Source organism: Stegostoma tigrinum, chromosome 16 (assembly GCF_030684315.1).
Source record: "Stegostoma tigrinum isolate sSteTig4 chromosome 16, sSteTig4.hap1, whole genome shotgun sequence".
Classification (NCBI taxonomy): domain Eukaryota; kingdom Metazoa; phylum Chordata; class Chondrichthyes; order Orectolobiformes; family Stegostomatidae; genus Stegostoma; species Stegostoma tigrinum.
Genome location: NC_081369.1, coordinates 52,331,330 through 52,354,760, shown reverse-complemented (window position 1 = coordinate 52,354,760; position 23,431 = coordinate 52,331,330). Strand labels below are relative to the sequence as shown.

Here is a 23,431-nt window from a genome sequence, read left to right as displayed (position 1 = left end):
AATACTTTCTCTTTTTTTTTCTATCTTACGAACTTCAAACAAGTCAAATTCAACCTTATAAATTTTGGAGATGCAACCCTAGCTTGTTTAATCTCTCTTCCATAATTTAGTCCAGATATTATTCTGGTAAATCTATAATGCACTTTCTTGAAGGTAATATGGTCTTGCAGAGATACGGTGTGAAACCCTGTCAGTTTCCCAATGGATAGGTTAGGTTAAACTTGTCCCCGTGTCTGTATGTAGCTTTAAATCATTTTAAATATTGTTGGAACACTGAACTACAACTGGAGGGACACTACTCATTCAAAAACCCATGATGTTGAAAGACAGGTTTTTGCATTCTACCCTCAGCCTCCCCAAAAAGACAAAAGTGATTTGAAGGTTTAACTTTCATGGCCAGGTCCTTGTGGATCTCACAAACATTTCTGCAAGATCGTCTGAATTTAGCCTAAATCCTCCACATGAGTGGATTTTTACAAGAAGCAAACTGTGATTCCTCCCCAACCTCTGGTGAAAAGTATTTAATTAAGGCATTGTTTTATAATAAGGAGCTTCAATTTACCTTGTTCCAGAGACTGTGGTAATTGTAAAGCATGGGTTGCCATATCAACTTCAGTGCTTCACAAGTGATAAATTCTGGACATCTGGAATTGGACACCCTAGCTTTATTTCTCTACTGCCAACCGTCTCCTTAAACTCCCCTTTCCCTGTCACCTGTACCCTCCCTCCCAGGCTTTCAGACTTCCTCGTCATTGAGGTTCGAGCAATCTGATCAGCACTGTCTGTCATTTCCTCTTTTATTACCTAACCAGATTAAACTTTTTGTAAGGCTCCTTTCTGTCCTAAGTGCAAGATTTGCATCTTTACCTGGTTTTCCTATCTGTCTCCCCGAAGTTCTCTCCAACCTCATTTCATTCATGAAGCCCACCCCCTGCTTTCTCGACCTGACTCCCAGAAGCCTCCACCTTTTCTTCCTGGCTTGGCTTCCATCTTGGTTAACGTTGTTAATGACTCAGTGCCCTCTACTGTTGTTTCTGTTGCTCTCTTTTGCCTTCAAATCTGCTAGCATCACCCTCTCGCCTTAAAAATGCCATCAAATTCTGCATCCTTATAAATGTATCATCCCCATTTCCAACTTTCCTTTCTGGTAACCTCAGCCAGTGCAGGAGTTGAACCCACTCTATTGGAACCACTTTGCTTCACAAATCAACTGAGCGAACTGACTCCAAATTTCAGAATATGAAACATGCAAGATGAATATCTGTGATATACAAAAAATGATAAGAAACCCTAAACCTTGGAATATGTCTTGATTAAATAGTCAGGAGGTCTGACTGAGCGTTTTGGCTCCATATAAGGCAGGATCAACATATGTAGGACAGAACATCACCCAATAATCAATTTATTTTGGAGAAATTTTCTGTAAGCCTGGTCAGATGTGGTATAACGCACATCTGAAGGAGGTGGGACTTGAGTCGGGTCTCCTAATTCATAGGCAGGGACACTGTCACTGCCCCACAAAAGCCCCAGTTTGTCTGGATGCTATGTAACTGAATTAAGTCATTGGTTGATGAAGTGTTTTTGTCTCTCTGAGCCTGCTAATCGAACATATTTGGTAGTGTGCAGTGTGCAGGATGAACACCAAAGCTGCTGGTTGCGCCTCTGCATCTGTCACTTTTAATCTAAATTTGTTCAATTAACTGCCTTATTTCCGTAAGAAGGAGGTTAATTAAGCAATTCATGTCCTTTCCAGAAGCACGCACTGAGAATTAAACTTATAAACTAAGACCTTTTGAATCATTTACATTCTGCTCCCATTTTAATGGTATTGATTGTTAAGCTATCACAGACTCAAATAATGCCTTTTTTTTAACCCAAAGGGATTAGTCTGCTAATTGTTGCTGACCTTGGACTGACAAGATAAATTTCCAGGCTTCTGAACTGATATCAACTAGTTCCTTTTAATGTTTTGATTTTTTTTCTTGTTTTAGTCTTTCTTGAGCGCTCCCCAGCAATGGATTTGCAGGATCTATCCTTTCACACATAATGTTTATAAAAGCTTTATATCCCAAGGGAACTCAATCCATTTCAAGGTAGACACAGAACAGAGGTGAATTGAGATGTGTTTGATACTGGGCCTCATTAATTACCTACATGTGGACAACCCTGTTACACAACTCCCTTTTATCTTCTGGCTAAGCTGTATGGCTTTTTTTCGCCCTGTACGTATAGCCGTGTTAGATGAGACAAAGCAGATATTCATTTCTCGAAAGAACTAAGCAGTTTGCACTTCATGAAGGATTCAGTTTACTCTTTGATATTCATGCAGACAATATGGCAGACAGAAAATGGCAGATAAAGTATGTGTGGAAAAGCACCTCTATGCCCCAGCATGGTAATTCTCCAAGTGCACTTAACGAAGCTGCCAAGGTCCAATTGTTAGAGCTTTGATTTAAATAGCATTGTGCTTTGGTCTTTGTGACGAGACTGTAGCTATGATCTGGATTGCACTGCCTGAAAGGGTGGAGGAAGCAGATTCAATTGTACATTTTATGAGAGAATTAGGTAATTTAAAAGGTAACAATTATAGTGAAAAGGTACAGAAATGGGATTAATATAGGTGGGTCTTTCAAAGAACCAACACAGGCTGAATGACTTCTTTCTGTGCCGTATACTCCATTTCTTTAGACAGTTTAGAGGGGAACACAATACTGTGCTAATGTGATTTCTGGAATGTACCATACAACCCATGCTATGAAGATACAGGCACCCATCTTACAGAAAGTTCAATAAAAATGGTACTAGCAAGACTTCTGTCATGTGAGCTCATAAGATGATGTCCAGAAGTAGAACTAAGATTATGTTTTGAAGAGCTACATGGAAGCACAGCTACTGAAAGAGGATCACAGAAATGTTCAGAGCTGCTAGAAGCTGCTAAAAGCCACTGAAAAGTGCGGAGGAACGGGATTGTGGGAGATATATCAGTTTGGATCAGAAATTGGCTTGCTGAAAGAAGGCAGAGGGTGTTGTTTGATAGGAAATGTTCATCCTGGAGACCAGTTACTAGTGGTGTACCGCAAGGGTCGATGCTGGGTTCACTGCCGTTCATCATTTTTATAAATGACCTGGATGAGGGCGTAGAAGGGTGGGTTAGTAAATTTGCAGATGACACCAAGGTCGGTGGAGTTGTGGATAGTGACGAAGGATGTTGTAGGTTACAGAGAGACTTAGATAAGCTGCGGAGCTGGGCCGAGAGGTGGCAAATGGAGTTTAATGCGGACAAGTGTGAGGTGATGCACTTTGGTAGGAGTAACCGGAATGCAAAGTACTGGGCTAATGGTAAGATTCTTGGTAGTGTAGATGAGCAGAGAGATCTCGGTGTCCATGTACACAGATCCTTGAAAGTTTCCACCCAGGTTGACAGAGCTGTTAAGAAGCCATACAGTGTTTTAGCTTTTATTAATAGAGGGATCGAGCTCCAGAACCAAGAGGTTATGGTGAAGCTGTACAAAACTCTGGTGTGGCCGCACTTGGAGTATTGTGTACAGTTCTGGTCACTGCATTATAAGAAGGATGTGGAAGCTTTGAAAAGGGTGCAGAGGAGATTTACTAGGATGTTGCCTGGTATGGAGGGAAGGTCTTACAAGGAAAGGGTGAGGGACTTGAGGCTGTTTTCATTAGAGAGAAGAAGGTTGAGAGGTGACTTAATTGAGACATATAAAATAATCAGAAGGTTAGATAGGGTGGATAGGGAGATCCTTTTTCCTAGGATGGTGACGGCGAGCACGATGGGGCATAGCTTTAAATTGAGGGGTGAAAGATATAGGACAGATGTCAGAGGTAGTTTCTTTACTCAGAGAGTAGTAAGGGAATGGAACGCTTTGCCTGCAACGGTAGTAGATTCGCCAACTTTAGGTACATTTAAGTCATCATTGGATAAGCGTATGGACGTACATGGAATAGTGTAGGTTAGATGGGCTTGAGATCGGTATGACAGGTCAGCACAACATCGAGGGCTGAAGGGCCTGTACTGTTCTGTAATGTTCTATATGTAAAAGAAAGATTGAATAAAGAAGCAGGCTAAGGCTGAATCACTGGCTATAACCCTTTATCTCCTGGCTCCACTCAAAAGGATGGATGATGTGAAACAGAACTGGTAGATTTTCCATTCGCAGTGGCAAACCCACAAGATTGCTAGTTATTTAATTAACAAACCAGAGCAGCTGCTAGTAACTACACTGTCATCACTGAGGGAGAGAAACTGTTGCAAAGTGTATTCCAACCCGAACCCTTTCTTAAAAACAAAGAAAAAGGCAGCCCAGAATCTGAAAGCCATGCTTTGGATCCCAAGTGAATGTTACTTATGAATGATGTGTGTACAATATTCGCGTTCAGGATGAAGAAGAACCCAATGATCAGTATGGGACTGTATTGTCACGCCTCACATAATCCTGTAAATTCAGGCACCAGACAGATGATCTCATCAAAGATAAAGTGATCTTAGGCTCAAGAGATCCGACAATGACAGCATGACTACTAAGGAAAGAAAACCTCATTCTTGAAGAAGAAGTTGTGTAGAAGTTGCTAGCTGATAATCAACAGTTACACAGTATACTTGGGAAAACAGATGGGTTTGTGCACAATGTGGTGAAACAGCCCAGACCTGTGCACCAGTTTGATAAGTGACTCAGACCTGTTCATGATCTTGATAACCTTCCTAGACCTTCGAAGTGCAAGGGAAGATTAGAAGTATTTACAGAAAGGCCAGCAGAAAGATCAAGGCTGAAGGGCAAGTTTTAAATACAACATGGAAGCAGCCCATCAAATCCACACTGACCCTCTAAACAGCGTCCCACCCAGGCCCACCCCTCTATCTTGTCCCTTTTGCCTTGCATTCCCCATGGCTAACCCACCTAGCTTGCACCTCCCAGGACACAATCAACAATTTAGCCATCCACCTAATCTGCACATGTTTGGGCCATGGGAGGAAACCAGAAAGTGCCTGAGGTTGGAATCGAACCTGGGCCTGTGGTGCAGCAATGTCAACCACTGAGCCACTGTGCTGCCCTGGAGGTCATCACATCAAACAAATAAAGCATGCCTGTGTGGAGAAAGTAGCTTTTTAACTGCAAGTTGCTAAAGCCCTTTGCATTTGAGCGTTTAGCTGGGAGTAAGTCAAAGAAGCCTACAGAGACGATTGTAACAGAAGTGTTGAACAATGATGTCAAATCAAGCATGGGCTACCACTGAGATGTCAGGTGAAGACTTGGATGGTTTAATCTACCTCTTAGAGCTGGTTGCCAATTCAAGTTGAAAGGAGAAAAATAGTTTGTAACTATTGTGATGAAGACAGCAGAACAAGGGCATCCAATGAAACTGAAGTGTCTGATAGACACTTGTTGCAACATTGACCAGATCTGCTGAGAAGATTTCAGAACCGGACCAGGGAGAGCATTGTTCCAACCAGGGAGTTCGCTGTTCGAACCTGCAGACATTGGAGAGAAATGCACAAGCCATGATCCTGCTGTGCGTGTAAAGAGACTGACAAAATGGGGAGTAACTGCAATAACAAGCAGCTTTGTTAATGCATGAGAAGAGTTGTTTGCATAGTGAGTGATGTGGCCACTTTGCAGTGTAAATGATGGTGCATGCAACTTTTTTTTCATGGAAAGGGGGTTGCTTGCGTGTAAATTTGTGGTTGGAGGAGATGGTGGTACAGTGCTAATACAATTGGCCTAGTAATCCATAACCCCAGATAATTGGTTTGGTGAAATGTGGATTCAGTCATGTTCTGTAATTTTAATGTTCTGTAATTGTTTAATGGCGACAATTTAACTATTGTCAATGGTAATGAATACCTATCTGCTTCACTGCTGTCCTTTTAAGGAAGGAAATCTGCTCTCGTTACCTGGCCAGGCCAATATGACTCCAGGCCTCAGCATTGTGGGCAATTAGCAATGAGCAATAGCCTCCACGCCATTGAAGAAAAACAAAACAAAAATGTGCTTCTTGGCTTGCCACAGTCATGTGACTTCTCTCATTTCACAACCACTACTGATATCAATCTTTTTCCCAATTCAGTAAAGGCACGATGCAAGCTGGGCTGCCATCTGTGAGCTTTGTAACTAGGAATGCCTAAGTCATAGATTTTCAGGCCAGACCCACCGTTGGGTTCTCTTGTGACAATTTTGGGTAAATTAGAAATTAGGGATGGAAAGGGCAAGCCCAGAGTCAGTGTCTACAGTAAGTGTTATTTGGGGCTTACCAGCATCTTTATTTCTGTTTTAATTTTAATAATTGAAGCAATGGTCTCTCATCCTTGGTTTCAGCTCATAAGGTTTATATCATCTTGAAGGCAGCTGTGTGAGATCTGCACTACAAAACCCTCTGGCCTGTGTGCACTGTTAAGTACAGACCAGACTGGCATCATATATAACCCATCACATCCCCCACTGTCTTTTAACTGACAGACATTGCACTGGCCTTCACTGTCCAGCACAGTGTAGTCTTGTATGTTGGACCATCAGCCACATGGTGGATCAGGAATCCACTCCTGGGTAATTCTATTTGTCATTAGAAACCACAAAGTAAAGAGCAAGCTTCATTATTAGGCATGCATGCTCCATATTCCCACCTGATATAGAAGTGAATTTAAACCTTTTTGTGCATTTCTTTGATACATGATGAGTCAGAGAGCAGCACACCAGTGCTTCACTCTGTTACATAGGAACATTCAACCCTTGAGCCTATTCTGCCATTCAATGAGATCATGGCTGATCTGTGGCCTAACTGCATATACCAGCCTTTGGCCCATATCCCTAAACACCTTTGCTTAACAAAGATTTATCTATTTCAGTTTAAAACTAACAACTGGTCTGGCATCCACTGCCGTTTTGTGGAGGAGAGTTCCAAACCACCTCCATCCTTTGTGTGTAGAGGGAATTTCTAACATCTCTCTTGAATGGTCTGGCCCTAATTCTCAGACTGTGTGCCCCTAGTTCTAGAATCCCCAACCAGTAGAAATAGTTTATCTTTGTCTGCCCTGTCTTTTCCTGTTAATATCACGGAGATATTATTACTGAATGCAGTAGGTGTCAGGTCAGTAAATATACACATCCACAGTACAGGCAACCGTATTGTATGACTGGTCATAGGCGTTTTGAACACAAGTTGGTACATGTGACGAAGTTGGTTTCACCGTGCCCCAGCTGAGGCTAGCCACTGACTTTAAATGGACAACACCAGCCTAGGGCTAACTTATTGCATTTTGAAAAGGCATCTGGATGGGCACATGAATAGAAAACGTTTAGAGGGATATGTGGGGGGGAGCAAATGCTGGCAAATGGGACTAGATTAATTTAAAATATTTGGTCGGTATGAACAAGTTGGACCGAATGGGCCCTTTTCTTTGCTGTACATCTCTATGACACTATACTGGAGGATTATCATGGAACTGTGCCAGTCATGATTCTTCATCTTTTTGAAGAGATGGGCAGAATTCTGAAGACAACATGGACATAGTGGTCAGTTGTCAATCATACATCATTTCAACAGTGACCGACTTCGAATCAAACAGCATATAATGTGAGGGGAAAAATGATCACTGTTCTACATTTTATTTACCTTGGTATATTTTCTTTCCTGTGTTTGTGATTTATGCTCACTGCTGCTCCTTCTATCGAACATCCAATGTTGCCTGCGAGCCTAAGCCTCACATACAAAAAAACCCACAAACCATCCAAAGCAAATGCCCTGAGATTTCTGGCTGTTCCTGCTTATTTCCAATGTAAATTCAACTTCCTGAAAACTGAGTTCAGGTTCCATGTTGCTTGAATCTGATTTCTCTTCATTTTCACAGCCTGAGTCATCGGATTAGTTACTCTGCCTTGAAAAACTGCTGGAATTGGGGGCTGTGGACGGTAGCAAAGTCTTTCCCAAAAAGAAGGAGCACCAGCTCTCTCTGGCTGAGGGTCCAGTCAATCCTTACATGAGTGTAATGAATATTACACAATTACAAGCAGAATGTAAGTCACACCTAATCCTTGATAGAGTGCAAATCCACTTCAACAAAAATTTCACCAATGAAGGGCCTTCCGACCTTGTTGCATCTGCATTTCAAACCTTGCAACCTGTAGGTCTCTTCGAGGGCTCACAAGTGCTAGGGCTAGAAAAAGACTTCACCAGAGGCAAAAGGAAACGGTTATGCTCCTTTGGAGTGGGGTGCACCAGAATCCCATAAATGGGATGGATGTGTGACCAAATGGACACATAAACTTCCCTCACCCACTAAATTTGGCTTCAATGTTTAAACACCAATTTGGCTCAGTCGCAAACGCTTTTGCTTCCTGAATGAGAAGGTTGGGTGTAATTCTGAATCCAAGAGTTTGTAGTCTAGGCTGTTGATCCACTGTAACAGTGAGAGGGATAATACAGTTAGACATTCTTCCTTCTTCCATTTATTATTTGAAGACTTGATAGTTCAGTGATGCTCACGATCAGTACTGTCCTAAGTCACTTGTATCATTGTTAATGTGTTTCACCTTGCTAAGTGGAAAATAGCTGCTGCGTTATCTGGCTAAGCAACATAAGTGGTGGCATAAATTGGTGCTTTTGGAAACCAGACACTTGTTTGCAACATTTTGTTTTGTCTGTTTGTTTGTTTTGCAGGTTCTTCAATAAGCAGTGAGTCCTCACCGGTTTCTTCCCCAGCAACCAATCACAGCTCTCCTGCCAGTACACCCAAAAGAGGCCCAATTGGACCCATCCTTGTCCCGACAGCTGGTCACAGCGTTCCCAGTACTCCCCCTGTGGTGACCATCGCGCCAACCAAAACTGTTAATGGGCTTTGGCGGAGTGAAAGCAGGCAGGTGAGTACATGGAAATATAATGGACAGTTCAGTCTGAAGCCCTGAGGATCTGGGGAAGATGTTGTAGACTAATCATGCCACTGGACTAGTATTCCAAGGACATGGGATCAAATCCAAATGAAGCAGCAGACGGAATTAAGATTCAAATGGTAAAATCTGGATTGTAAAGTTAGTCTTGGTAATACTGACAGTAAAACTACCACTGATTGTAGTAAAAAACCCTGGAGGCTCACTAATCTTCATGGCAGATGGGACTAGTTTAGGTTGGGATTATGGCTGGCATGGACTGGGTTGGACTGAAAGGTCTGTTTCCATGTTGTATGACTCTATGACCTTCTATGCTTAACCTGGTCCTGCCTCCAGATATGACTCCAGACCAACAGTGGTGTGGGTGATTTTTAATTAGCCGCTGAAATGGCCGAGCAAGCCATTCATTTCAACAATATTAAGGGATGGACAACAAATGTTGACTTTCCAAGCCGACCCCCCAACCATGAAAGAGTCAGAAAAATGGATAGTGTACTGAAATCAATCTCGAATATTTATTTTGTAAAATTGGTTTAGTAATGAAATTCAAATCCTCAGCTTCTTTCATTCCCTTTTGAATGTGTGAGATGGGACAGAAGGACGGCTGTTAGCACTGCTGCCTCACAGTGCCAGGGACCCAGGTTCAATTTTGCCCTTGGGTGACAGTGGAGTTTGCTTGTTGTCCCCATGTCTGCGTAAGTTTCTTTTGGATGTTTTGGTTTCCTTCCACAGTCCAAAGACAAATAGGTTAGTGGATTGGCCATGTTAAATTACCCATGGTGTTCAGGGATGTGCAGGCTAGATGGATTAGCCACAGGAAATACCGGGTTACACGGATAGGAGCAGGGGGATGGCGTTGGGTCGGATAGGGTCGGTGTGGACTCAATGTGCTAAATGGCCTGCTTCCACGCTGTAGGGGGTTTATGATATTCTAGGGATTCTACATTGCTTATTTGGAATCGGCAATTGGGGCCAACCCTGTTCCTCTGCTGTCGGCTACACTGGGCATTTTATGTCCGGATCGTGTTTCAAAGTACTTTATAGTCAATAACTTGTAGAAGTGTAGTCACTGTTTGCAATGCAGGAGACGTGGCAGCCAAAATGTGGACTCTGAACTCCTGCAAAAGCAGTGTGATGTTGACCAGTTGGGGGCATTTTGGGGTAATCTTCTGACCTTGAGCTCTAGCCTGATGAATTCAGCTCCTGTTTACTGTCTGGGATTAGCTGTTGAAATGGGTGAGGATCTATCCTGAGGATGTCGGCAGCTCTAAGGTCTTAGGCTCAAGCTTTCGTATTTATCAGAATGAATGACAGTTTCCAGCTCTGCTTGCGTGGAGATGCTGATATTAGTTGCCTTGCTCTCGAGGGTTTTAACTCTTTGTGTGATGTTGAAGAGGAAGTCGACATTTGGAGTCCCATCCATTTCCACATTAGTGCAAGTGAATGCATGCACTGCACGACTCCATTCTTAATGGATTAATCAAATTATTATCCAAGTAGACTGGGAACAGCAGCAGTCAGTGTTCCAGCTAATTGTCTTCTTAGGATACTGCTCAATAAAGCAAATCGGTTCAGATGCTGGAGAGTAATAAAAGTTGTCTTCAGTCTCAGTCTGTGCATGGAAGGCTGCCATAATAAGGTGAGCTAAGCTGATAGTGAGGTGGCAGTGCTTATGACAAAGAGATGCTCATAATTTTGATGGAAAACAGCAGATGCAAATATTTGTTTTTTTTATGCTCTCTCCCAAAGAATAATTGATTCTCTGGGGTCCAAAAACAAGCAGAATTTGTTTGCCTTTATCTAATTTGCATTCTGGTAATCTAATCAAGAGAAGAATCTATTGGTGCATTGAAGTTTCTTGGTTCATCTGTCAGACATTCATTGCGTTTTAAATTAAAAGATGCAAGCATTGTTCTGCTGGTTTAGCGAACCCAGCCAGGACCAGCTCTGCAAACGATTTCTTCCAAGAACAGAGAAGGAAGCTCTGATGCCCTGGAGGTGCAGTAAATTGTTCCATTTTACAAAGCTCTTGGGGTTCCTAAATTTAAATGTTACCATCATTTATGGAAGGCTTTTAATGGCAGCATCAGCTTCAGTTGCTCTGATGCAGTGAACCGAGGGAAGTGAAATCTTTGTTGAGAAAAGTGCTTTCTTCATGAGTGTCTTGAACTTCTGCTTGAAGCCTTCAGCACCTCCCCTTCGATCCATTCTCAGGAGTGCTGCCTTGTACATGGATACAATTCCACACGGATGCTCCCAGCTTTCAAGACTGTTAACCAAAAAGCAATTCATTACTCCTCTTTAAAGAAGAAAATTGGAAATGACTTGTCGTGCTTGACTGCTCCACAGTTTGTCAGTGTTCAATGTTGTCAGTTCATTTACAAATCACTTCAATCATTTAGCTTTATGCAGGAGGTGTATGGATATAATGGAGAAAGTTCAGATAAAGATATTTTTCAGCATGACATCAGAACCAAGAGGTTGCCGCACCTGGAGAAAGGTTAGTGCTCTTCCTTCTAGGAAAGAGAACCTGGAGAAACGATATGATGACATGATCAAGGTTTTTGAGATTGTGCAAGGTCTTCATGGACTGGATGTAGACAGGATGCTCCCACAGCAGGACGCTCCAAAGCTAGGAGCCAGACAGTAAAGTGCAGTCGTGGCCACACCCTGACTTGGCTTTGATCTTATTGAACAGGTTCGAACAGCCAAATGGCCTCCTCCTGCTCCGAGGTCCCTTTGTATCACAGAGGTTAGCTGTGAAAGTGGTGACAGAGTGCCAACGTCATTGTGTTAGTCACACAGAGACCCAAGATAATGTTCTAGGGACATGGATTCAAATTCCATCTTGGCAGATGGTAAAATTTAAATTCAATATTTAAACTAGCTTGTAGTTATAAAAGCTCGTCTCAGTGATGCAGACCAGGTAATTACTACATATATGGTCTATGCGAAAAGACATTTGGCATTTTTACCCAGCCTGGCCGACATGTGACTCCAATAATGTAGTTGACTTGCAGCTGCCCTCTGACATGCCCTAGTAAGCCACTCAACTCAAGGGCAGTTGGGGATGGGAAATGCTGGACTTGCTAGCAATTACCCCATCCTATAGAAAAATAAAGAATAACATTGATGCATTTGAGGAAAAGCTAGATGAACGCATGTGCAAGAAAGGATTGTCAGTGTATTCGATGAAGTCGGCTAAAAGTGGGAGGTCATGTAGAGCTGGATGAACAAAGCTGGCAAAGCAGCATCAGAGGAGCAGGAAAGCTGACATTTTGGGCCTAGACTCTTCATCAGAAATAGGGGAGGGGAAGGGGGTTCTGAAATAAATATGGAGAGAGGGGGAGGTGGATAGAAGATGGATAGAGGAGAAGATAAGTGGAGAGGAGACAGACAGGTCAAAGAGGCAGGGATGGAGCCAGTAAAGGTGAGTGGAGGTCAGGAGTTAGGGAGGGGATAGGTCAGTCCAGGAGGAGTCATGCATAAGGACCATCAAGTACAGTGGCCAAATGGTTTTGTACTGTCTTTATAGTTCAGCAGGCTGCTGTAACCTCACAAAAGAGGTAATGATCATATTTTCATACAGCAGTCCCTAGACAGCAGTTTTCCAGTCCAAGGGACTTCATGTGCTAGTTGTACCAGTCCGAAAACGGCCTCCAATCGAAATCAGTTCATTCACTCTAATCTCAGGTGGGCTCAATATCGCAGCGAGTGACCAAACACAACATGACTTCCCCGTCTGAGCCACCAGTGAGTGTTGGATTGCGAGTGCTATTTCTGCTGCTCCATTATACTGAAGTGTGAAAAATGTTTGAAGCAATGGCAATGTCAACGTAGCAGAGCACTCTCAGCAATTCATAACAGCTTCCTCACAGCTCTGTCTGACAGGAGATTCAAGTTGTAGGACAGTGATTAGTGAAATAGGGTATGGAATTAACATACAAATTCTGCAGTTGCTGAAAATCTGAAATTGGAAATGAGATGTTGGAAATCAGGTAACGACTGTGGACAGGAAACAGATTGACCTGAAATATTAAATGGTCTTCTTTCAAAATAGATAAATAGCTGTATTAAAAGGGTGTTCTAGCTTGCACAGAGCATGATTAACATTCCCCCCAAGTGCCTTGTGATTGTCCATGTGATACACTACCCTCATGCCCACCAACTCTACTTAACAAATTCACCTCAAGCATATTATGAAGTGCATGCAATCATGCATTTGAAACTGGAGTCTACGTTAGCAGAGACGTATCTATCTATCACGTGATATCTCCATGGGTCACTGTATACAGCTGGTGAGTGACATGAGTTTGACCCATCTCCTTGAGTTTGTTGATGAGACTGCGTTTCTGGTACAGAGCTGTGTCATTCAGCACAGGTCAGTTCAAGTCTGACAGTCTTCACTTCAACAATCGTAGAAAGATTACAGCACAGGAGGAGACCATTTGATCCATCGTGCTTCCCCTAGCTCTGAAAGAGCTGTTCATCACAGTTGTACTCCTTGCCACTTCTCCCCATAACCCTGCATGTTCTTTCTCTTCAAACAACAATCCAATTCCTCCTTGATTGAATCTATCCCCACCACTCTGTCAGACAACGCATTCTGGATCCTGACTGTTTGCCACATGGAAACTTTTCTCCTCATCTCCCTATTCTTTTGAGAATCACCTTGAATCTATGCCTTCCCATTCTTGATCCTTCCATCATCGGGAACAGTTTCTCCCTGTCTACACTGTGCAGTCCATTTAAGTGTCTGAATGCCTCTATCAAATCTCTCAATTTTATCTTCTGCAAGGAAAACAGTACTAACTTTTCCAATCTATCCATGAAACTGAAAGTCCTCATTTCTGGAATCATTCTTGTGAATCTCTTCAGTAAGCCGTCTCATTTCTTCAACTTTTCTATTCCTTTATTCATTTACGGGCTGAGGGCATCGCTGGCTGGGCTGCATTTATTGCCCATTCCTAATTGCCCAGGGGACAGTTAAGAGTCAACCACATTGCTGTTGTTCTAGAATCACATGTAGGCCAGACCGGGTAAGGATGGCAGTTTCCTTCTCTAAAGGACATTAGTGAATCAGATGGGTTTTTCCGACAATCGACAATGAATTAATGGTCGTCATTAGATTCTTAATTCCAGATGTTTATTGAATTCAAATTCCACCATCTACCAAGGCAGGATTTGAACCCTGGTCCCTAGAACATTATCTGGGTTTCTGCATTAACAGTCCAGCGATCATACCACTAGGCCATCAGTTAAGGGTGGCACCCAGGAATGGAGTTATTACTTCATTTGAGGCAGAAGTCTAAAAGTTTTCCATAACTGTCTTGGTCTTGTGATCTCTGCCCCTGTTACCAAAACCTAAGATTTGACATGTTTTATCCAACATGTCCTGCCATCTCACTTGTTGAAAGAATTAGTAATGGTCACATTCCTCTCTTCACCTCTAACTGGTGCCCTCTTCCTGCCCTCCTCCGTTAGAGTTCAAGCTCATTCACTCACTCACACCTCCTCCTGCCTGTAACACATTGAGCCCCTGGTTTTGACTAAACTGAGGAGTGCAACATATACTCGGTCTGAATCTGGCTTGCAAGGGGCTGAGGAAACACAGTCAGGCTGTAGCACGGTGATTCGCCGTGGCAGCTGGAGCACTGCTCTGGGGTTATCCCATTATCGCCTAATGTCAGTTCTTAGGTTTTAATACTTGATCCAATAGAGGGGAACCTCAAAAAATCAGCCAACAATCAAGAAATAGCACTGCTGCTAAGGACTAAAACAAACCTCACCCAGCAAAACTTTTTTACATACATCTATTCCTTTATTCCCGGGTAGAATGAAAAATGGTGGAGCAGTACGAATGAAGGCTGGGCCTGTATCAGGAGAATGCCAATGGGGTTGGCACTGGCTGAGGTTACCATAAAGGACTCTCCCTCCTAACCTCTCCCCTCACCTGACACATGGTGACACTCAGGTTAAACCACCACCAGTTGTCTCTCTTTAATGAGAGAGCCGTCCTCTGGTTTGGTGGGACTATGACAACTTTATCTTTCTGAAAGAACTATCCAATTAGTTTTAGTTCTCTGTTCTTTCTCTGCAACCCTGCACTTTTCTCCCCCTTTTTGGGTATGGATCCCCTTTGAAAGAAAAGAATGCCAGTCTTTGCAACCATTGCCTTGCAGTCCACCACAACCAGCTGAAACCAAACGCTATGGGCTGTCATGCCAACTTTAGCAGTCAGAGTTAACACGTGCCTGGTGGAATAGGCTTCAGCACATCAGCATTGAGGTAAAGGTTCAGTTAAATGTAAAATGGTGTTAATGTCAATCATCATTATCATGGAAGCCCAGTGTCTTGGCGGGAGACCTCCTCCATTGGCACTTTTGAGAACTGTTGTGATAGCGGGTTGAAGCACTGCTGGATTGGTTTGGTCTTAACCATGGCGATAGTGGTGGGAGCACTTGTGACAGTGAATTCCAGATATCGCACATTGGTGCCAATCAAATCTTACGTTTAAAGCATATCAGCTTAACTGCAACTCCTCATGCAGTGCATTGGTGCCAATCCACTGAATAATTCTAGTGGCTTCACGGACTTTTGTATAATAAATAAATGTCCAAATTTGACAACCGCTGAAAATAGCCCATATGACAGCTGCATTAGCCCTATGTGTGTGGTTCCCTGTTTGTATTCCCTGCATGTTGCTGTTAAAATCTGCAGTGTAAGGTCTTGTGTATGGTTAAGGAGTGACAGAGTGTATACTGTGTAAACCAACCACACACAAACAGTCTGTTAGTCTTCTCTTGGGTGCAACAATATTATGCTTGGCAGTTCAACTGTAAATACTGTTCATAGTTAGAATGCAGCAACAAATCAAGTTGTGTTTTGAACAAACTGGGGTAGTATTTTGGGAGAACGTTCTTGTTCACTGATCTCTTCAACTATGTGGTAATGCTTTTAAGTTTCTTTGTGGTTATGCTGCCCTTGTGGATTATGTTTAGTTGAACTGTGAAAGAGTGCACTAAACAAAGGCTGGAAGGACAAGAGGCAACTGGCTACCTTTTGAGAGATGAGCTGAGTGAAATGGGAAATATTTTAGACCCAGGGATACTCACTTACTGTTTATCCAAAGCCATAGCCCCAGTTGGTTTAGGGTCCACGCACTCATTTTGTCAGGGAAGGCTAGGACATTGACAAGAGATTTGGGTCTCCATCAAGCCAGCATGGGGAGATGCCAAGCCCTTTCCCACAAGAGTAAAAAGGTGTTTAAAGGTAACAGAAGGAAAAGGAGAAATAAGAAAATCATATAGGTATATATTTCTATGTCAGTAGTGTTCTTTCTCTTACTGAATGCTGTACAAGGTAACTCAATTTCTCTAATAGAATGCTCCCTGATTCTTGCACTGGACAGCAAGAAGAAAACAGACAGCAAAGAAACAATATGCCACAGTCAGTCATGAAATGAAATAAGGCAAGTTTTTAGTGTAAGTTGGAGCAACAGGTTTGTTGAGGGTCACGAGAAAAAGTCTCAACAAATGGCCATGAGCCCTAAAGGACCACCTTGACAGCTAATGTTTTAGCCACTCATTTTGAATTCCTAGACTTACTCTGTTCTGACATTAATGGAGCTCCCCCTCCATCCCCTTCTGCCCCTGGTGGTTTGCAAATGTTGCTGCCCATTCTCCTGACTCTACATCAGCCTAGCGCCTAATAGCGATCAATACTGAATGGGCAGTGCCCTGAAAGCAGAGAAGATTAAAATGTGACCCTATTGAAGTGTTCGAAATTATGAACAATTATAAAGAAGGATATTCTGTTTCCAGTACTTGGTATATCAGTAACTAGCAGTCACAGTGTCAAGATTATCAATAAGAGAGCTAGCAGCGAGGTGAGGAGAAACTTCTTTACTGAGAGACTTGTCAGGTTTTGCAATACGCTGAATGGGAGAGTGTGAACGTGGATTCCATGGAAAAAGATCTGGATATTTATGTGGAAGCGATGAATTTAGAGGGCTATAGAAATAGGACTGAAAAGAATGGGACTAGGTAGGTAGCCCTTTCCGGAGCCAGTTCAGACATGAGCAGACTAATGACTTCCTTCTGTACTGTAAAATTCTATGCACTGCTTCTATTCTGTGAAGCCAGTGTGAAGATAAAGCACCTTGATCAGATCTGCATTGACAACAATAACAATTAGCTACGTCTCTCTCCCAGACAGACGGTGAACGAGCAGGTTGGTTAGCTCAGTGGGTTGAATGGCCAACTCCTTTCCTATGTTAAACCAGAGGCATCTCAGGAGATGTGGTCGGAGGGGGTGGTGCGATCAGCCACTTTGGGAAGAGAGCCAGGCTGTTTTTGTGTGTGTGTGTGTGTGTGTGTGTGTGTGTGTGTGTTAGGGGCGTGGGATGGTGCCAGGGCCAGAGGAGTGGGGTGTTAGGCGTAGCTTTTAGCAGGTGGACAACACTTGGTAAAATAGTGCCCTCATTGTCAGACTTCACCCCACTTTATTTGGTTTAAGTTTATTAACCACTGACTTTTCACATTTTTGACTCACTGGGATTTTTTTTTTTCTCTTTCTGTCTGCTCACTATGCATGATGGGAACCGCCCAAACTGACATTTCCTGCTTCTGTTAAATCTCTGCACCTGATTGCTCACTAAGTTGCTGTTGTGGCAGGAAGCTGTAGTAACCACAGGAAGAGAGAGAGAGAGAGAAAGGACCATTGGTAATTTTAGCACAGTGAGCATTTCAGTCAGCCCTCAGGACATCATTGAAGTCACAATCATGAGTTTCATTAGCCCTCAGTTCTGATGGGAAGTTTGAATACAAGGTAACCAGGATCACATGAAAGAGATAGAATGCATTTATGGGGCTGAATGTCTTCCTCTTGCTCCTGTCTCAGTGGGTTTCTGCTATTTTCCAGCAAACTATTTACATCAATGAGCTTCCAGACTTGATGCCTGGTCTGTGCAGAAAGTGTTTTTAAAGCAAAACCAGTCCAACTGCTGAAAATCTGAGAGAAACATAGCATGCCATAGAAACTCAGCAGGTCTGTTTGAGACAGAAACCATATGTTTCAAGTCCAAGATGACTCTTGTTCAGAACTGGCTTATATCTCACTAAGGTAGTCATTTGGGTTCCATTCATCACACAGCTTGGACCAGAAAGGATGTTTGCCTGCTTTGGGTTATCATTTGCTGGGACCGGTGAAAAGTTCATGTGTGACCATTAGCTGAGCTCAAAGACAACAGCACACACCTACATAGCACCTTTAACAACGATATATATCCCAAAGTACATCAAAGAGCCAAAGAATATTTGATTGGATTTAGTCATGATGTCCTCCTGTTAAAGTGTCCATAAGACCATAATATAGAGGACCAGAATTAGACCATTCATCCCATCAATTTGACCATGGCTTATATGTTTCCCAACCTCATTCTCCTGCCTTATCCCTGCAGAGCTTTATCCCTTAACCAATTAATAATCTCTGTCTTAAAGAGACTGATTGACTTGGTCTCCACACCCCTCTGCAGCAGTGTGTACCACAAATTAACCACCCTCTGGCTGAAGAAACTCCTCCTCATCCCAGTTCTAGAGTGTTGTCCCTCCACTCCTCCCAGTGGAAACTATGTCCACTCTGTCCAGGCCTGTAAGCTTCTGTACATCTATCCAGTCAGAGTCAATGAGTGTCAATCTGAACACACCCACCACATGGCCACATGCATGGTGAGCACAGCAATATAGAGAGGAACGTTTGGACTCTTCATTCTTGTGGAACTGAACGAGAAGGGACACCTCACTGAATGGAGAGGCGCAACCTATAAACCCAGAGGTTCCTGCTGGAAAACAGGAACAAGGTGTACTGTTAGTTACACAGATGGATACAGCAAGGAAGGAGCCTATTGTACCGACACTGCTTATTTGGTAGAGGGATCCAATTCATCACCCCCACCTCACTGTCTGCTATTTCCCCACAACAGTGCTCTGCTTCTCAACTATAGTTGGCAGCCCTTGGTTTAATTACAGAATCCTGAAAGAGTGAATGATCTTCAAAGTTTCTCAGCAACTTATCTGAGACTGGCTCGGTCATACAGACAGGGAAAGTTCATTCCACCTCTGATAAAGCATCCTGGGATGTTTCATGCTGTCAGGTCGCTATATAAATGCACGTTGTTCAATTCCCAGCCCATAATGGGTTCCATGCAGTCGAGATTTAGTCAGGTGGAAGCCAGCCAGCATTTCCCACTCTCTGACTCATCTGGTAGCTCACGAGTGTGGATATGGGAAGGATCATTGATGGCAGGCTGCTTTTAAACTGACACAGGTCACAAATAAAGGACATTTTTCAGGCAAGAAACTAGACCCTAGCAAGGGGCCCAATCGTTGAAACACATCAGAACCAGATCATCTGGTTGCTTATCACATTGCTGTTTGAGGGATCTTGCTGTGCAAAACATGGCTGCTGTGTTTCCTTCACTAAAACAGCAACTGCACTTTAAGAAGTAGCTCATTGTGCTTTAAAAGTCAATGAGGCATTCTGAGGCGCTACAAAAATTCAAGTTTTTTTTCCTCCTGTTCAGGAGCAGAGGAGAGAGAACTGGGAAGAATTTTAATGGCCAGTTAGATTTGTTTTTGCTGAAGAAAGGCCTGTCTGCTTCAAAGAGAGTGAAAGGGCCATCTTGTGGCACCTCTCTGATCTGTTGGAGTCGTGTTTTGCCTGAATTGTTTATTTCCTCGAGTGGCCTGACATTGAAAAGAGCCGTGGGTCTGCACTCGTTCCCTGAACTTTGATTTTGACTTCTGTTGACATTTTCTGAGTCACTTTTAATGCTTGGCCGAGCTTCCAGGGTTCCTGGGAGATACAGCCTGTCTCCCAGCAGCGTCAAAAATTTACTGGAATGCTTTTAGCCTTTCAAAATAGGAGGCCTGGTGGGGTGGGGGGGTGGAGAGAGAGAGAGAGAAAGGAAGAATGAGAGAGATTATGCTGGCAGAAACCTCGCTGCAAGAGGCAGCCAAAAACGAGATAACAAGGTGTAGAGCTGGATGAACACAGCAGGCCAAGCAGCATCAGAGGAGCAGGAAAGCTGACATTTTGGGCCTAAAAGCTTGCCAGCAACGAGGTGGATCAACACCTCCGCTCAGAAATAACATTACTGACATTTAATATGACATGTTACTGCAATGCAGTCAGGAGGGGTCAGCAATTATTAGAGTGCACGCCTCCACTGGACCATGGCAATTTCTTGAGAGAGGAAATGGTTCACCAAATGTGATTTCCCTTCAGTGAAAATGCAGCCACTACCCGTTTTCAAAAGTTGCTTGTCAGCATTGCAAGGCCTCTGGGGTCAGGGCAAGCTAACCTGTGGTTTTCTTCCGAATTTTTTTTGTTTGCGAAACCCCTATTTAGGAAGATTTTGCTGTTTCTTTCGTGATTTTGTACCTAAAAATTTAGCAGCAGCTGCTTTATTTTGCTTCCCCTTTTCATTTGAAATATAGGTGAACGTGACACTCCCAGTGAGGGAGAGGTGGGAAATGTGTTTGACAGTCTCCCATGAGAATGACGCCCCCATGAGTAGACAAAGTTTGCAGGCGGTAAGGAGGGGAATACAACAATGATGCAGCGGTGATTTGAAGCCAGTATTGGAACGTAAAGATCGGTTTTAACTCCTGTTGGGAGTTCTGCAGTTATGGACCAACATAGATGGGGGGGTGGAATAATCTGTCCCACCCCAACCTGAGGCCTAATAGACTTAATTCCTGACTGAATCCTATATGAGAGGCTGATTAGCATCCTGGTGGGTGGGAACAGGCTTTGAGTGGCAGGAGGTGTTGCCCTAGGGGCCTGAGGGTACAGGCCTCATGGTCAATTAGTGAACAATAAATGGAAAGGGAGAGGAAATCCAGGGGCATGAGCTACCCAAGTTTCCTTTTGATGGTCAAAGGACTCACTCCTGGACCATGAAGTGATGAGTGGTGGTAAAATTGAAAGAACTTACCTTCTTTCGATCTTATTCCAGTCCTGTAAAGTTTGCTTTTCTTCTGCCATGCAGTGATATAGCACAGAAGAGGCCCTACAGCCCTTTGAGTCTGTACCGACCTATTTTCTAGTCCTTGACCCACATCAATGAATGTTGCAGTGGTTCAGATTGTCCTCTCTGGGGTCTTTCTCCTCTGCCCAGGCCTCACATTAAAATGGGCGTAGACTGCACACCGTGCTGTGTCCCTCCCTCACTCACTCACCCTAAGAAATGTCGCACGGGACACCCGGATCATAGCCTTATCATTCTCAAATTGTCCCTCCACCTTGCCTTTCTCATTGGGCAGTCAGGCTGGGCCGCAGTTTGAAAGGTTCATCTGAATGAAGAATCGGCGCAGATATTGTTACAGCTGGAGTTATTCATTTCTGTGTTCAATTATGAAGAAGGGGAGGTCTTACGAGGAAAGGCTCAGGGACTTGTTTTCGTTAGAGAGAAGAAGGTTGAGAGGTGACTTAATTGAAACATATAAAATAATCAGAGGGTTGCATAGGGTGGATAGGGAGAGCCTTTTTCCTAGGATGGTGACAACGAGCACGAGGGGGCATAGCTTTAAATTGAGGGGTGAAAAATATAGGACAGATGTCAGAGGTAGTTTCTTTACTCAGAGAGTAGTAAGGGAATGGAACGCTTTGCCTGCTACGGTAGTAGATTCGCCAACTTTAAGTAGATTTAAGTCGTCATTGGATAAGCATATGGACGTACACGGAATAGTGTAGGTTAGATGGGCTTGAGATTGTTATGACAGGTCGGCACAACATCGAGGGCCGAAGGGCCTGTACTGTGCTGAAATGTTCTATGTTCTATGTTAAGAGAAACAGGTTCCAGCAGGATTTAGCAGATCGGCAAATGGTGCGTTGGTGGGGCTTGTTGAAGGCTCACACTGAGCTGTTAACCAGGTGCGGACAGCGTTGTTTAATTTTTCACCTTTGTGCCTTTCCAGCCGGAAGCAGTGTCCAGGGGCCCCAGCAGAGAGCGAATGCACACAGAATCACAGCACCAGTCGGAGAAGGGAGCTCCATCTATCACATCTCATCTCCTGGCCACCCCTTATGCATTTGGCCTCACTCATAGCACAATGGTCCAGGAGTCCCGATTCCCTCCTCTCAAGTAAGTTAACGCAGCAGCAACAAGAGCCTTTTTATACTTTAAAAAAAAATTAATTGTTGGGATGTTGGCATCACAGGCCAGGCCAGTTTTTATTGTCCATCCCTAATGTCAGGGAGGTGATGGCCTAATAGTATTGACACTAGACCAGAAACCTAAATAATGTCCCGGGGACCCAGGTTCGAATCCCACCACAGCAGATGGTGGAATCTGAATTCAGTAAATATCTGGAATTAAGAATCTCATGATGACCATGAACCCATTGGCGCTGGTCAGGAAGAACCCATCTGGTTCACCAATCTCCGTTAGGGAAGGAAACTGCCATCCTTACCTGGTCTGGACTACATGTGACTCCAGACCCACGGCAATGTGGTTGACCCTGGGCAAACCCCTGGGCAGCTAGCGATGGGGGATACATGCTGCCGGACCAGTGACGTACAACAAACCCCTCATCTCTGGGATCAATCTAGTGAACCTCCTCTGGACTGCCTGCAATGCCACTACATCTTCCCTCAAAAAGGGGAACAAAACTGTGCACAGCACTCCAGTTGCAGTCTCACCGATGCCTTACTTAGTGGCAACAATAAGAAATGAGGTGGGGGGGGAACGCGCAGGTTGGTAAACAATACGTTAAAAGGTAAACTAACACTCAATTGTGCACTAAAGCTGTGAGGAAATTAACGGTGTCGTTCATATGACCATACATATTCCATCTCCACGTTCGCAAATTGGGACCGCGATTATTAGGGCGCAAACAGGGTCGCCATTGGAGATGGCTGACCAAGGCTATGATGTTGCATACCAGCCTGCCCCTCTGTTCCCGATTCCGAAGCAGTGGGATTGTGAACTCACCTACGTTTGTAAATTTGGACACAGTTATTTTAATAAAATGTCCTGAGATTGGGGGTGGGCTGTCAGCCATGAGGAACTGTGTAAATCTGAAAAGCTGCAGTCAGGTGGAATGCATTTGCAGTTTTCTTTTAAAGTTGTGGTTTTGGCAGAAGCCCTGTTGCTCAGCCATTAAATTTTAGGACAGCCTATCCTGCGATCCAAGCCCCCACTTCCGTCCAGGCTAATTTTGAGATTAATGTGCTTAACGTTTTGTTCTGTTCTGGACACATGCTACAGAAGTAGCTGTTGTGTCAAGCCGGTGCTGTGCCTGATCCTCCCCCGTTAACCACCCCCACCCACCCCGCAACCGCCGCAGTCACTAGTTGGCTGCTACTCCCATTCCCTCTCTAATTAAATGCCCACCTCCAGTGGAATTGTCTTTTTGCTGGGGTCGGTGGTTGCGGGGCCAGTGGGTACACGCTCACATCCCAGAACAGACCCAGCTCCTGAATCCCTTTGCCTCAAACCAATACCTACCCCTTGTCTCTGCAGTCAGAGACAC

At 43.7% G+C, this 23,431-nt stretch overlaps 1 protein-coding gene across 11 annotated transcripts in view; it reads left to right on the top strand.

Moving 5' to 3' along the window:
- gse1b (Gse1 coiled-coil protein b) overlaps window positions 1–23,431 on the top strand; it is a 760,234-nt gene that overhangs the window by 677,993 nt on the left and 58,810 nt on the right. For 10 of the 11 annotated variants that reach the window (XM_048546473.2, XM_048546474.2, XM_048546472.2 and 7 more), the window contains 2 exons: window positions 8,668–8,867; window positions 21,875–22,041. In XM_048546473.2, coding sequence (XP_048402430.2) covers window positions 8,668–8,867; window positions 21,875–22,041 — 367 coding nt within the window. Of the gene's footprint in view, window positions 1–7,941; window positions 8,025–8,667; window positions 8,868–21,874; window positions 22,042–23,431 lie in introns of those variants that run through there. The other variant, XM_048546481.2, reaches the window with a different exon arrangement.